The sequence below is a fragment of the Lycorma delicatula genome, chromosome 6, assembly GCF_047948215.1.
Source record: "Lycorma delicatula isolate Av1 chromosome 6, ASM4794821v1, whole genome shotgun sequence".
Classification (NCBI taxonomy): domain Eukaryota; kingdom Metazoa; phylum Arthropoda; class Insecta; order Hemiptera; family Fulgoridae; genus Lycorma; species Lycorma delicatula.
Genome location: NC_134460.1, coordinates 40,299,476 through 40,316,613, shown reverse-complemented (window position 1 = coordinate 40,316,613; position 17,138 = coordinate 40,299,476). Strand labels below are relative to the sequence as shown.

The window sequence follows — 17,138 nt, the reverse complement described above, 5'->3', positions numbered from 1 at the left end:
ATTTTGGGTATGAAACGAGTAATAGCAAAATTTGTTTCAAAACTGTTGAAATTTCAACAAAAGCAACATTGCAGAATAATGCCAACATCACTAATTATTCAGAATTATTCCTGAAACGTGTATAACAGATGATAAAACATGGTTGTATAATTATGATATTGAAATGAAGACCCAGTCATCCTAATGGAAACTTGAAGAAGCAAGACCGAAAAAGTACCCCAAGTTCGACTGAATATTATGGCTCTCCTGAACCGTAACATTTTTTTTTTATTAGAATGGTGTTATTGATTATGAATTCTTACCACAAGATTGTACAGTAAACATACAGTGATAGTTAGCACAGTGATTCCCAAAGTGTGCACGTCAGCAACCTGGTGAGCCGTGCAGAAGCCTCTGTAAATGGTTACTAGATGATGCGATACTAGTCAGTCTCTCGATGGTTTTAGCAGTTTTTCTAACTTTCTGTTACTCTGTGTTTTGTATAAATAAATGTCAGTTCTCAAGGATTTAGTATTGAATTAGTTTTTGGAGACTATATCAACTAAATATTGCTGAGATGAAGTCAAGTGAAGTGTTCTTTCTAATACAAATTTTTAAAAATGGATCGGTTTTTACCAAATAGCAGTAAGCGTTGTATAGGTGAAAATGAAAAAAGCATATAATAAAGTGGCAAGAGGGTGAAGAAGCATAAAAATCAACAATATGTTGATAGTTATTTGGACTTTGGATTTATGTCAATAGAAGTCAATGGTAAAGAAAGGCCACAATGTGTTCTGTGTATGAAAGTTTTGGCATAAGAGTGCATGCTACCAAATAAGTTGAAATTCCATTTAAAAACCATTCATCCCAGTGTAGTTATTAAATCTCTACTACTTTAGTAAGAAACTAAAAGTTAAATCAACAAAAGGGTAGTTTTTATAAGCAGAGATCAATACCAAGCAATGCTTTGCTAGCCTCTTACAAGATAGCACACAGAATCACAAAAGTATAAGTTGTCTTATACAATTCCAGAACTTTTTCTACTGGCCGCTGTAGACATGGTGAACATTATGATCAGTCTGTTAGGAAGCTACTTTCAAAAGTGCCTTTGTTCAATAACACCATCAGCCGCAGAATACAGCTCATCGCGTAGGACCTCAATGATCAATAAATTGAAAAATTAAAGAGGAAGGAATTTGACTAGTAGCTGGTAGAGCTCACAGATAATAATAATAATGGCATGCGTTTGATTTGCCATGTATGGTTTATAGATGGCAATAACATTATAGAAAACCTATTCTGTATAAGAATTACCTACACTGTAAAGGCTCAAGTCTTGCTACTTTTATTCTCTTTGAATTCCTTTACATACGAAAAGCAGTTTGGAGTGGACTAAGTGCATTGGTGTCTACACTAATGTTGCTTGTTCTACATCCAAGTCTAGCTGTTATGGAAGATTGCAGGATTTATTTGAACCAAGACCCTGAAGTACTGTAGACCCACTGTGTTATTCACCAGGAAGCACTTTGTCAAAATATCTGACCCCTACATTGAATCAGATCTTAGATCTTAGATTATGTGTGAATGTGGCAAATTTTATAAAAACTTGGCCAATGAAGCCTCGCGTTTTCAAAAAACTACGTGAGAATATGGGTCAAACACAAATCTCTTGTATTATACCACTTCACTAAGGCTTTCTGGTGGTAATATATTGTCTTTACATTTTAATTGCGACAAAAAATGTATAGTTTTCTTGTTCATTCTATCCATTTACATGAGGCAATCGAAAGAAAACAACCACAAATATGAACAAACAATTCTTAGATTTTGCATCACAATAACACTATAGCTCAAACTTCACTATTAATTCATGATTACTTAGACAAAAAAATCATAACACTCATGCTGCAGATTCTGTATTCTCCAGATCAGGCACCTTGTGACTTTTTTATTGTTCCTACTAATTAAGGAGAGCGATTATAGACAGAAATTTGCAATGACATATCATATAAAGAAAAAATTGTTAAATAAATGTAAGCATATACCAAACAGAGCTTCAAATAGGAAGAAATTTGTCTAGTAGTTAATATATGTCACAGATAATAATAATAATGATGCTCACTTGATTTACCATGTACGGTTTAATCAGAAACTGTACATGGATCTTGTTCTTGATGGCAATAACATTGTAGAAGATCTTCTCTTCCGTGGATTCTTTGCTTTAAGGATAAATGAACACTTTGAGGTTTGAAGAAACACTTGTAAAAGTATCCTGCATCTCCTGGGTTGTGCTTTGAACTGGGCAGTATCAGTATAGAAGAATAAATTAATTCTTTTTAATAGAAATGAATATTCTTGTTATTTTTACTTTTCTGTCTAGATAGCGCTATTCAACTACAAGGGAAAGTAACTGGTCCAATTTGGGCAAATGTGGTTTTCACCAGATCTTGACATTTTGATACCCAAGGAACGCAAAAAACCAAGAAACTAGATGGAAATTTTCCAAATGTTAATTGTTCATATGTATGTGTGTGTGTTTGGTGTTGGCCTTTAAATTACTTTATAGCTCCAGAACTACAGGACCAATTTTGACCAAATTTGGTCAGATTACTTCTATACATGGGTCATTGATTCCATTAAATTTTCAACCTAATAGGTCAACGAGGTGAGGCTGTAGACCAAGGTTACCCTCAGTATCTTGAGATTTTGCTTCATTAAGGTCATATTTTTCTTAGGCATATTTGTTAACAAATAAAAAATAACAATATTTTCAAAAAAACATTTTTGCAAAATCGTATCCCCACCCCAAAAAATGTTCTAAACTACTACTATGTTGTGACATCATAAGCAGTGGCAGAATTAAATTAATTAAAAAGTATTTAAAGTGACTGCTAGTACTGCCACACCCGCATGAATTAAATACGATATACATGTGCGCTTTAGTTAAAATCATAGAATTAAATAAATGAAAAAATATTATATTTAAATAAAATTATAAATATATTAAATTAAGTTTTATGTGTAAGCCATACATCAGAAACAACCCACGTGTCACGCAGCTAAAGCCATGTTTCAAGAAAGTCCTACAACTGTGTTGTCAGCTTTTTTTAACACCTTGTATATTAAAAAAGAAGTATTAATGAGCAGAATGTTTTTATTTGTTTTTGTGACTGATTCTTAGTTTGGTACATATTCCTGACAAATATTTTTTAAATGCTTCAATGATTAAAACTATACTTGTTCCTAGTGAACAAGTATAGATCATATGTTTCAAGTATAGTAACATATGTTTCAAATCTGCCATCAAGAATATTGTTTAAGCCTTTTCAGCCATGGGGTAGAGGTAAATTTTTTTAGAGGTAATTCATGAAACATCAGAAATATATATTTGTTGGTTTGAAATGTTGACTACTGACCAGTCGTTCAGCTTGACGATATTCTGTCTAAAAATTGGACTCATCAACGACACTTGTGTTTCATGTAGGTTTTATTCTTGTTGACTATTTAGCACAAGAAATGATTAGCAGTACCAATCATTATGAAAAAACTTTCATAAATTTTTGTAAAGCACTCGGAAACAATCATCCAGGCAGACTTTCACACAGTATCATTCTCCAACATGATAATGTCCATCTGCACATTGCAACAACCACTGCCTCTCTTTCAAAATCATTCCAGTGGGAAAACCATGACTTGCCTGTCTGATTTTCATTTATCCAGAAATTTAAAGGATTTATTTAGTTTTTGAATTTTGTTTACATAATAATGTAATAACATTTGTAAGCAGTTTTTAAATTAAGCTTATCATATTTTGCATCTATTTTGTGCTATATAATTTTATCAATTATATGGATTTGTCTCAAACAGAACCTTTTTTATTATTTTTAATAAAAATTAATTAAAATAGAATGAAGCAGTCTTTACTCACTAATTCTTAAGACCAAGCTTCAGTCAGAAAAGCTGTGTTTTCACCTTTAATCTTAATTTTATTTACACTTGCTTTTATTTAAATATGATACTGATAACTCGCTTTAGATTTTACACTAATGAATTGCCCTCAATTCAGTCACATCATTTACTGAGAGCTGGCATTCATTTAAAACATAAGAACTCTGATGCTGAATTCACATTAAAGGAATATTTTAATTAACAAATAACTTAATGAATTGAGAAATGATTGATATTGATTTTAATTTCATGTAACTGAATACAAGGAAAAAATAATAGTTGAATTAATTTTTAAAATAGAAAATAATAGTTGAATTAATTTTACAAATGAAAATTTGTTAAATGTTAAAAGAACATTTAACAAATAAACAAGTGTTTCTATGTTTTCCACAACTAACTTATAGGAAAAAACAACCATCTACAAACAAATCTACAATTAAAAGAGAAAAACAATTACAGGATAGATTTTAATTTATTTAAGTTGTTTTTTAGCAGTTTCTATTTTATTGAATTGAATTAATAAATCATATCAAAATTTTCATTATCCCAGTATAATTGAAATTGACTTCTTTTTTTAGATGCAGTTGAATTACAGTAATGGAGAATTAAAGCTGAAAGTTGATAATAAATATAAGGAAGCAAATTTGCCTTCAACATTAAGATTTAAATTGGCTGAAAAGATTATTATTGGAAGTGGTATCTCATCAAGAGCAAGCCATGGTATTTTCATTACCTTTTTGTTATTTATATGATTACTTTAATCAATATATGCATGGTTTTATTCTAACATGCATGGTTTCATTTCAAACATATGCATGGTTTTATTATATTGCTGGTTTTATTCTAACTGTAATGTAATTGATTAATATTATACTGCTTTAAAACTTGCTCTTAGTTTCGGCCTATAGTTCTTGCTGCCAATAATTAATTCCATCAATAAAAACACATCCTACTGGAATCATACAATTTTTCACCTTCAAAAAAAAAAAACATGTATCATGTTGTTTTTTTTTTAGATTAATATTTCTGAGCTTTATTTTATTATTTACTTTGTTTTCTTTTTGTAAATATAATAAGTAGTATTGCAAAACTGAAATAGGAACAGATTTATTATCTTTCAAGAAATAATTTAAAAAATAAATACAGGCGATGATAACACCAAAGTGTTTTTCACCCAGAACAAACCAAAAAATAAATAAATAAATAATTGTACTAATTTTGATTGTATTTATTATTTCAAAATTATAAACAATGAAAAGATTCATCAGGTTTCTAATATTATAATGAACTTGCTTTCCTTGTCAAACATTCAGGGTATTAAAGTTATTTAAAATTACACCAGACAAATATTTTACTATTTATTTCTTTGGTCACCTATTGAAAACCTTTTCTAGCATTTAATGTTGTGTAAACTGTTATATATGAAAAACTGGCATATGAAAAATAATACTGCTGTTATTTACTATGTTGCTGCATAGTACATTATAGACAGAGAAATCACTTGAGCAATTTTTCAGCTTCATATCCTATAGTGTATATAAGAAGGCTTATTGTTAAATCATTGAATAGGAAACAGTTGTTACTCAATATCATATATAGACTTTCCACAAGGTTATATCCAAGACTCTCCAGCTGCACAGATATGCCCTCAGCATGAACGAACCAGGGTTCTTGCCCAGAGTCACAAAATGTAAACAGGGGAAGAAGAAATCTAGGTTAAAGAAAAAGAGTTAATGGAAAAGCAATATATCCAAAGTTTGGACTGTGGCATGAAATGAACAATACTTTTTCCAGAATGAGAATAGAACATTATTGCTCAATAACTTTACTTTAACTAACTAAAATGTGTGCCACCAGAATTGTCGCTTCTTTTCAAAAACCTAAAGTTTCACTAACTAAATTAGGCTCAGGCTTCCTTTATTCTTAATACTGTCTTTTATGTTTAACCCATTATTTCTGTGTGTAAAATATTTAAGAGAGATTATTTCTTTTTTTTTAATTTTACTGTTTTATTAATAACCAATTTTATTATTTTAAATGTAAAGATGTGAAATAGAATATACAGTTCTTTTATTAAAATCTGAATATTTATATTCAGCGTAAAATAATTTAAACATATACTGATATTAATTTAATTTTTAAATTAAATTAGAATATACACTTTTAGTAAAGGTATACATAGACACTAAATATGTGATGACTTGAAGAAGGTTTGTTGTGAATTGTTCCTTTTTTTCTTTTAAGTTACACAGTTGAAATTTACAATCCAAATAAATGTAGAGGTCATTCATAGAAATTTAAGAGAGTAGAACTATTTTGTATTTCATATTGCTCTTTTTATTCATTTACAAGGGTTATTTTTTTTTTCAAGGTCCGATCAATCACAAAATAAAAACCCGTGCAAAAATCGGATGAACCTTTGCACGTATGTGTTGCGCAGTGTCTCTAGTATGGCCTTCAATCACGCCGCGTCACTTCATTTAGTTCTGAATGCGCAGCTAGCATATAAACATGTCTACAACAATAGCATCTCCTGCCAAGTGTGAAGTGCGTGCGGTAATTCGATTTCTTCAGGCAAGGGGTGTAATGCAGCTGAAATTCATCGATGAATAAGTAATGTGTACGGTGAAACTTCAGTGAGAGACAGCAAAGTGCAATAATGGTGCAGAACTTTAATGCAGGATGTACAGATGTTCATGATGCAGATGGTCAAAGAAGGAAGCGAGTGTCAACCGATTATATTGTTGAGCGAGTGGATGAGGCAATTCGATAAAATCATCAGTTCACAATTTCTGTATTGAGTGATTTATTTCCTGAAATTTCAAGGTCAGCTCTCTTCACCATTGTGAGCGAGAGACTTAAGTACCACAAACTGTTTGCGAGATGGATTTCCAAGATGCTGTCCAACCATCACAAAACAATGAGAATGGACGCCTCTTTAATGTTTCTCCAGCGCTACCACAATGAAGGAGAAGATTTTTTGGACAAAATTGTCACAGGGGATGAAACATGGGTCCATTTTGATACTGAAGAAACAAAAGTACAATCCAAACAGTGAATGCATTCTCATTCTCCCAGTAAACCAAAGAAGTGCAAGCAAACCTTTCTCCAACCGAAAGTGTATGGCTACTGTGTTCTGGGACCGGAATGGAGTTCTCTTGGTGAAATTCATGGAACGTGGCACAACCATCACTCCAGCCTCATATTACGTGACTCTTCAACCTCTACGAAGCGCAATTCAGAATAAGCGGAGAGGAATGTTGTCATCAGGCACTCTCTTTCTCCATGACAATGCTCGGTCGCACACTGCAGCTGTAACAAAGAAGCTCCTGCAGCGTTTTTGTTCGGAAGTGTTTGATCACCCACCATACAGCCCAGACTTGACTCCAACCGATTTTCACCTCTTTGCTCACATGAAACGCTGGCTAGGAGGACAACATTTTGGCATAGACATCGAGCTGCAGACCAGCGTAGAAACATGACTGAAAACACAGGCGGCTCTGTTCTATGACGAGGGTATTGGAAAGTTGGTACCACGCTACTGCAAATGCCTAAATCGGAGTGGTGACTATGTAGAGAGATAGCATAACTGTGTAAGTACTTGTTACAAATAAAAAATTTTTTATTTTCACTGTGGTTTTAATTTCATGACCCCAATTGGACCTTGAAAAAAATAACCCTTGTATATTTTCAGTTTTAGTAATCATGATTTAGAAAAGTTTTCAAAAAATTCTATTGGTTCTTTACTATTTGGAATATTTAAGTTCAGAATGAATTATGGAATTGTATGATAGTGAACATAGAATTATTCAGTAGTTTTCCCTTTGGCAGGTGTGATTCAGGTTTACATTAGATTTTTCCCTACTACTTCACAACACATTTAAACAGTCAGCTTTTTATTCCATCAAGGTTTTTCTGCTTTTCACTACTTTATTACTAATTTTGTTTTTCTTTTCTTATCAGACTAAATTAAAAACAAAACAAAATATGTAATAAATTCAATTAAAAACATGAAAACATTAAATTAAGCAAATGTAACTAAGTCAGCATGGTTTTGCCTAATTAAACTGTAACTAGTCAACCATTGTGCATAGATGTTAAAGATTAACCATAAATAAATTTTACGTAGCATGGGTGTGCTAATCTTAATCTACAAAAGCCAACAAAATAAAAAAATAACACTTTTGAAATTCACATTATCTCAATGTTAGTTCATCCTAGTTCATAGCTATGAGTACAAAGTGTTGCACTGATAATGAATTAACAGAAGAAAAATAATTAGTATTTGTAAAAATTGTACATTTAATGATTAAGAATTAATGAACATGGAGTTTTGTGTTGTATAAAAGTACCTTTTTGTAATATTCAAAACCTTTTTTTTAAATTATTTTTCCTTTTGTTCTTTCGTTTCAATTTTGATCACTTTAAGACTTCAATTCTTTCTTCTTTGCTTTTTTCTTTCTTCTCAGGACCTCTTCATTCTCACTGTTTGTTTTCTTTGCATTCTTTGGACCTTTTTATTTTTAATTTCCTTTCAATGTCTTATGTTCTTGGAAACCTTTTATCATCATAATTTTGATATTAAAGGTGTTTATATTTTTAGTATCTTTTTCTGTTTTATTTTTTAAGTCTGTTTTCTTTAAATCCAGTTTATTTTTGCTTTCCTATTAGAGAAGAAATCATTATTTTTTATTTTACTTTTTTTAGGTTTAGTAGGCTGTATGCGTGATATTATTATCAATGGAGAAGAGTTAGAACCACGTTACATTGTAAGAACAAAGCACACTGTTGGTCAAGTCTCTTTGGACAACTGTCAGCTTGTTGATCCTTGTAAACGTCCAAATGCTTGTGAACATGGTGGAAAATGTTCTGTAAAAGAAGATAAATTGACATGTGACTGCAAGGGTACTGGATATATTGGAAAGAATTGTCATTTTGGTTGGTATAACTGTTTTTTTAGTATACTGTTCTGTTTTATATGTATATTTATTGTTCTTGTTATTCAGTGTGAGTTTTTTAAGTGATTGTGGCTTTGTATTCAGTAGCCATTAATAAATACCAACAGCTTGCAATGAACCATCCAACATTATTTAAATATGAAGTTGATAACTTAATTTTTAAAACTACCAATGATTTAAAAAATTTTCTTTGATTAATTGATTTCAAAAGGTCTGAGGTGGATAACCACATGGCTTCCTTATACGCCTATTAAATTATATATACACACTTTTTGCTGCAGTTCATTTAAACTTATTTCATTTGAAAGTGAGATATGATCTTCCAATTCTTTAATAAAATGAACACTTACATAATTGCTGAAATATTAGTTTTTATTAACATCAAATATTTATACAATAATTAATCCAACAATCTTACGTGATATATTAGAATAGAGCAAAAGTCCCTTTATTACTCATATTACTAAATCAGTATTATTAGTATCTTCATGAGTTGTTGATAAACAAAATTTTCAGATTTCTGGTGTGTTGTATGAATAAAAGTTAATAGTAATTAAACTATTCTGTTTATTGAACTCCTGTATACTGATTACAAATCCTAATTTCGACCTTATGGTGTAAAATACTAGGTTTTTATTATTGGATTATTTGGTGAATAATCAAAAATGAAAAAAAAAAACAATCATACAGGAAAAAGAAGGATAACATAAAGAAATGTATCTCAAAAAAATGATAAGAAGATGAATATGAAGAGGAAGAAAATGTTATGAACAAGGGAAGAATAAAAAAATTAAGAGATGATAAATATAAAGAGAGAGAAAATTTGAAAACTAGAGAACATGTACACAAATTAGATCAGAAGAATTATATCAAACCACAGAGCGATTAGATGATTGGCAACAAAAACAAATAAATGAAATGATGATAAACTCCGACTTAGGGACAATCTGCCCGACAATATCAGAGGAGTAATGAACTAAAAGATAAGATTCTTTTGCAATTTATAAAAGATCGAGCATGTATGCCTCAGTGTATATTTTGTTCTTGTGAGGGTCTACTTTTCAGTCACTCTGTAGTTAACTTTAATGTACATAAAATTAAACAGAAATTCCAGAATAACGAAATAAAATTGAACAAAAATTAAACTAGAAAATCCAAAAATAATACAATTCTAAATTATAATTTTCAATTAATATTAAATAATCAGATGTTTCACCAAATCTATTGCGTATACACATATATAATAATGCCTATTAAATTACAAAAACACATTTTTAAAAGTACATAAAATTTTATTTTACTAAAAACTTCTGATTTTTTTTTTCATATTTTGTTTTTTTTTTATTATTATTTATTGTAAAAATCATTTTACAATCACGAGTTAATAATTAATTATTAATAAATAAACATGTTTAAATAAAAAAAAAGAAGATGAAGTCTCTTCAAACCAATGTGACTTCCCTTATAAGATCCAAATATTTCATTAATTAAAATTTTATTTAGCTACAACTCTGGAACCAATGAAAATAAGTACCACTTGTGATGTAAGCTCACATTTAGGACTTACTACTGCAGTTAAGAAAAAGTTCAAAATCCAATTTTTTTTTAATTTTGGACTTTTTTGGACACTTTTGGTTCAGTCAATTGCAGTAAAAGGAGAGGTGCACAACTAGATGTTACAACAGTCCTAAATCCAAAATTTCAATATCCTACACTAATCATTTTTGAGTTATACGAGATACATATGTACATACATACATACATGCAGACGTTATTCCAGAACTATTCAAAATGAATGATTTCACTGAAATCTGTAAACCGAAATTTTTCACGATCACAATACTTCCTTTACTTCGTAAAAGTAAGTAAAAAAGGAGGAGGTTCTCAATTCAACCTACAGATATTTTTTTTTTCCACTGTAAGAATAGCAACTCTTAATGTGACTGTAGTACTTATTGTAGTATATTAACTTAACTGTCATGGTGAGGTCTTTTTTGACCCTGACAATTTTTTCTATATTCTTTTTTTTTACCAGACTAAGAGAATACTTGGAGAGTCGGCTTACTAACCTAATAAAAAAATACCCCGCCATGCTAGTTACATTACATTTTTGCTAAAGTTACTATTATTTTTTAAGGTGCTATTTCTTTGCTGATTTGTGAATTGATTGTCAAGTAAAGATGCATACAGACAATTTAAGAAGTGAATTAAGTGAAATTTACAGACTATTAAATGAAAGTTATCCGATATTGATTTTACGTCTGAAGTCTATGATGCCATTTCATTTCCATTTCAATTCCTATTAGTCACTATAAAAGTTAAAACTGATATTTAATAGGATACACATACATCTACACTAATTCATGTAAAAATTGAATTTACTAGAAAAACAGAAGTCCAAATCTATTTTTAAAATGTTTCTAGGTAAGTTTAGTAACAAGATAATTTGTTTGGTTCATAATTTTGTTATTACCAACCAATCTGCAATTAAGAATATGTAACTGAATCTTTTGGGAACTGCGTAACAAACATACTGAAACTAGTGATCGCCCAGTCAAAATGTATTTATGCTTGACTGCCAGATTTGCAGAGTCAGTTTCTTAACTCCCATGCTTCTGTGTTCAAAAAATATACTTTGTAGTTTAGTTTTGTAAAATATGCAACATTTACAGGCCTCAAATAGCGACAAATTTCTCTTTCCAGTAAAAGAATGAAATTAAGCACCGCTATATGCCATTATGGTTTTTCAACTAGTAAATTAAATATATGAATTGAAATAATTTGTAAATTGAATTCACAATTCCAGGAAATTATTTTTCTTTTTTCCCGAGAGCCAAATAAATCGATGTTACTTTTCAAAATACATTAAATATATACAGGTAATATTTTGTCTTAAAACAGTCCATTGTTTGCATCTGAATAAGAACTAGATCTGTAGTAAGTAATATGTCAATTCATATATTAAAATGAAAGCTTAAGTTTATGTATAAACTGGTTTGTAAATGCTTATATAAATATTGAATCGTAAATGGATATGGATTGATAAAAAAATAGTATTATTACAACGCTTATCGGATAAAACAACAGTCATAATTCTATTTCGTGGGTGGTCAAAATATTTTTTGTGTGGACAAAAGGTAAAGTGGTGGGATTATTTATAAGTGATAAAAACAATAAAAGACAAAGGATTTTATCAGTCAAAATTTGTTTTATTCCAATTGATAAGTGTTACTCTCACCTTATGAATGGTTTAAAAACAAGGAATATGATTGGTGGAACTTACTGCCTGATAATTAATCAGTATCTATTACCGTAGTGATTGGTGGAATGTAGTGTCTTTTTTATGTGTCAGTCATATTCGTACATGTGATTGGTTTAAAAAAATACAATATTTTAATTAGTTAGTTACCGAAGTAATCTCCAGAGGCGGATAATGTTAAGTGTAATCTGCGATATGCTTGGATGCATGTGAATTGCCATTGGTTTATTTTTATCAGCTTGTCTTTGGGAGGAGAAGAAAGGTATTGGGTCATATTTCTTTTTTTTTATACCCATTATAAAGGGCTGTTATAAAGGGCCAAACGTTAAATATATTTTTATCAAATTGCATTATTATTAAAAACTAATGAATGCTCGTATCTTAATGTTACATATTCTTATGTTAAACTTCTCCATTGTAAAATCTAGTATAAAAATTATTTACTGCATTTGCATTGTTATTTATGATTACCCGTTAAAATACACTTTCATTTGAATGAAAATAAGTTGTTAGTATACTACTTTTCCAGGAGGAGGGAAAGCTTGGGATCAATAATCCCAAGCTTCCGCCCCCCATGCCAGATGTAATATCTTTATTCATTATGCCAGTTAAGGGTTAATTAAAGATTAATTTTTAATTATAAATATTAACGGAAGCTTTTTATTTGTTTACAGCTAAATTTCGAAAAACATGTGAAGAACTTGCACTTCTAGGGTATACAAAGCCTGATGTCTATCTAATTGATATTGACGGTAATGGAAGGTTTCCACCAGCACATGTAAAGTGTGAGTTTCAGTCATTAGAAGATTCTACTAAAACAATTGTTGAGCACAATCTTCCTAGTCAGGTGGTAAGTATTCATATAAATTATAATTAATATAACATTGTTGGTCATCAAATATATATATATATATATATATAAGTACTTAAAAATAAGTTGTTGATTATTTACTACAATTAAATTCAGTAATTTTGTTTTTTCTTCCATAATCTTAAATTATTTTGTTGGTTTTCAGGTAATCAATAAACTTTCCTATTTAATTCTGCTCTATTCTTCAATAAATAATTCCTTGATTTATTATTACTGATTCATTTATTCATTTTGATTGGCAGAATAAATTCTCAAGCCAATCAGAATGATTGTTTTCTTAAACCTTTCTCTACACTCTTAGTGAATTTGCAATGGCAAACTTTAAGGAGCAATTCACCAACATCAAATTCTGTTCCTGTTAAAGAGAACAGTGGCAGAAACAGTTTCATGCTTCAAGAAGGAAGCTCTAAGCCAGGAAAAAATTTAGGAGTGGTTTGCTCAGTTCAGAAGTGGCCTAATATCAGTTGAATTTAACCAACTCCATTTTGGTTGCCCCTCAACATCCAGAACAGATGAAAATGTTCAAAAAGTGCTCGATGCCATCATGTTTGATCATTGCAGAACAATTGACAAATTGAAGCAAATAACGGGAATTCCTGGAGTTCGTGCCAAAGTTTCCTAACTGAATATTTGAACATGAGATGCATTGCAGCAAAGTTTGTTCCACGGCTGCTTTCCAATGATAAGAGGAAGAACCAGACGGTTCTTCCTCTTGTGTGCCAGGAATTTAAAGAACAACCACAAACTGTCCCGGATATTTTGTCAAAAATCATAACAGGGATGAATCTTCGTGTTACAGCTATGATCCTGAAATAAAACAGTTGTGTAGCCAGTGGAAGACAGCTTCATCTCTCAGACCTAAAAAAAGCACAGCAAGTGAAATCAAATATGATGTTCATGATGGTCGATTTTTCCAACATCAAAGGAGTTGGTCATGTTGAATTTCCCCCTCAGGGCATCATAGTAAACTAACATTACTATCTGCAAGTGCTGAAGTGATTACAAGAGGCATGAAAAAAAACAACCTGAATTATGGTGATTGGGGGACTGGCTGCTTCATCATGAACACACCTGCTCACACAACATTGAAAATCAACCAGTTTGTGGTGAAAAATGGCATGACAATGGTTTCTCACTCCCTTACTTGCCCAACATAATTCCCTATGACTTCTTATTCCCAAGAATGAAAAAGAAACGTGAAAGGGAAAATGTTTCCAGGACATAGAAGAGGTTAAGAAAAAAATCGCTGGAGGTACATAACAGCTTTACTCCAGAAGAATATAAAAAATGTTTCTCGTAGTGGAAAAACAATTGTGACAAGTGTATATCACCTAATTAACAGTATTTTGAAGGGGATTGATGTTTTCAAGATATTATCTTAAATAAAAGATTTTAACTAAATAATTCTTGTTTATTTTGGGTACCCCCTTGTATCTTCATTTTGACAGTTTTAATTGACAAACATAAAGACGGTACATCTGAATCAGTTTTAAAAAATATAGTAAGGCTTAATATTAAATGGGTTGCAATAGTAAATACACCATAGTTCCTGATTTTTTTTCTGTACTGATGATACAAATTCTAACTGTATAAAGAAGTTATTTTCTTTGCACTATAATATTCACAACAGCAAATATAACAATTTATAGAATGTTGATCAAGGTTATATTTCTTTGTTAATAATTGAAAATAAACAAGTTTTATTTTTAATTTTAGCTAAGTTTTACCTGTATTTAATTGTTTTTTTCAACTAGTTTTCCAGCTACTGTCGGGTCTGGGTGAGAGTATCTAGACAAATGTAATTACCAGGATTGCCAGGCCTCACATAGCTGCAGGAAGTGAAAATGTGAATGTACCGGTACACATGTGGGCTGGAACAGACTCTGGTTGATCACTCCTGAGATGTGCGCTTAATTGATACCAACCACCAAAGAGCACCAGTATCCACAGCTTGGTGGCATTCAAATCCGTATAAAAGCCTTTACAATGACTTGAACCTTAGAACTCTCAACTTCAAAAATCAGCTGATTTTGTTATGATGAATTTAACCACTAGACTACCCAGTGGTTAATTTTACTTGTGTAAATAGAAAAATTGTTTATACATTAAAAAACGACTGTGCTAGGGTCAGTAGTTAAAAACAGATACTAATTGTGATTTATTAAAAGAATCTGTACTAAAATAAACAATTTGTACTATATATAATAAAATCAATATCAATTTTAGTGCATAGAGGTATTTTAACCAATATTAGTACGTAGAGGTATTTTAACCAATAAAACTATTTAAAGAGATGTTTGCAGTACCGTTGAAAAACCATTACAACAGGCACTCTGAACTGAAAAAAATTGTAATAAAAGAGAAAAATATCTGACTATTTTTTTTTTTTTTTTTGCCTTTAGTCATTTGGCTGGTTTGATCCAGCTCTCCAAGATTCTCTATGTAGTGCCAGTCATTTCAGTTCGGTGTACCCTCCCCTACATCCTACATCCCTAACAATTTGTTTTATATATTCCAAACGTTGCCTCCTGCATAATTTTTCCATCTACCTGTCCCTCCAATATCAAAGCGACTATTCTAGGATGCCTTAATATGTGGCCTTCAAGTCTGTCTCTTCATGTAATTATATATTTCCAAATGCTTCATTCTTCATCAATTTGCCACAATATCTTTTCATGTGTCAGTTTATCTACCCATCTGATTTTTAACATTTTCCTGTTGCACCACGTTTCAAAAGCTTCTAATTTTTTCTTCTCAGATACTCCGATCGTCCAAGTTTCACTTCCATATAAAGCTACACTCCAAACATATACTTTCAAAAATATTTTCCTGACATTTAAATTAATTTCTGATGTAAGCAAATTATATTTCTGGCTGAAAGATCATTTTGCTTGTGCTATTCAGTTTTTTATATCGCTCCTGCTTTGTCCATCTTTAGTAATTCTACTTCCCAAATAACAAAATTTTTCTACCTCCATAATCTTTGCTCGTCCTATTTTTATATTCAGTGGTCGATCTACTACATTTCATTACTTTCGTTTTGTCCTTGTTTATTTCTATGCGGTAGTTTTTCTATTGACTTTATCCATGCCAGTCACTGTTTCTTCTAAATCTTTTTTACAGAAAATCGTAGCATCTTTATCTTTTCATCTTGCACTGTTACTCCGGATCTAAATTGTTCTTTAACATCATTAATTGCTAGTTTTATGAAAAGATTAAAAAGTAAAGGGTGTAGAAAAAATCCTTGTCAGACACCCTTTTTTATTACTGCTTCTTTTTTATCTTCTTTAATTATTACTGTTACAGTTTGGTTCCTGTAAATGTTAGGAATTGTTCTATCTCTATACTTGAACCGCAAACTTTTTAAAATACTGAACGTTTTATTCCAGTCTATATTATCAAATGCTTTTTCTTAGTCTATAAATGCCATGTATGTTGGTTTGTTTTTCTTAAATCTTCTTTCTACTATTAATCTGAACACTAAAACTGCTTCCCTTGTTCCTATACTTTTCCAGAAACCAAATTCGTCTTCTCTTAATACTTCCACTCTCCTCTCAATTCTTCTGTACAGAATTCTAGTTAAGATTTTTGATGCGTGAGTAGTTAAGCTAATTGTTCTGTATTCTTCACATTTATCTGCTCCTGCTTTCTTTGGTATCATGACAATAACAATCTTTTTGAAGTCTGACAGAACTTCCACTTTTTCATAGATATTGCACACCAGTTTGTATAATCTATCTATCGCTTCTTCACCTGCACTGTGTAGTAATTTTGTAGGTATCCCGTCCACCCCAGGAGCCTTTCTGTCATTGTTATCTTTTAATGCTCTCTTAAATTCAGATCTCATTATTGTATCTCCCTTTTCATCTTCTTCGACTTCCTCTTCTTCCTCTATAACACCAATTTCTAATTCATTTCCTCCGTACAACTCTTCAATATATTCCACCCACCTATCAACCTTTTCTTTCATATTATAAATCGGTGTACCATTTTTATTTAACACATTATTAGATTTTAATGTATGTAACACAAAATTTTCTAAAAGAATCCACTTTTCTTTTGCTAATTTGCATCTTCCTGTTTATAGTATTTCTTAATTTGTCGGTAGTTTCTTTTTACCTTC

The 17,138-nt window shown here is 30.8% G+C and overlaps 1 protein-coding gene across 5 annotated transcripts in view; it reads left to right on the top strand.

Annotated features, from left to right (window-relative positions):
• axo (axotactin) overlaps positions 1 to 17,138 on the top strand; it is a 235,087-nt gene that overhangs the window by 129,012 nt on the left and 88,937 nt on the right. For all 5 annotated transcript variants that reach the window (XR_012756891.1, XM_075369761.1, XM_075369760.1 and 2 more), the window contains 3 exons: positions 4,506 to 4,647; positions 8,635 to 8,865; positions 12,819 to 12,994. Coding sequence is in view for 4 of the 5 variants with exons in the window: in XM_075369761.1 (XP_075225876.1) it covers positions 4,506 to 4,647; positions 8,635 to 8,865; positions 12,819 to 12,994 (549 nt within the window). In the remaining variant the exon portion in view is untranslated. The remainder of the gene's footprint in view (positions 1 to 4,505; positions 4,648 to 8,634; positions 8,866 to 12,818; positions 12,995 to 17,138) is intronic.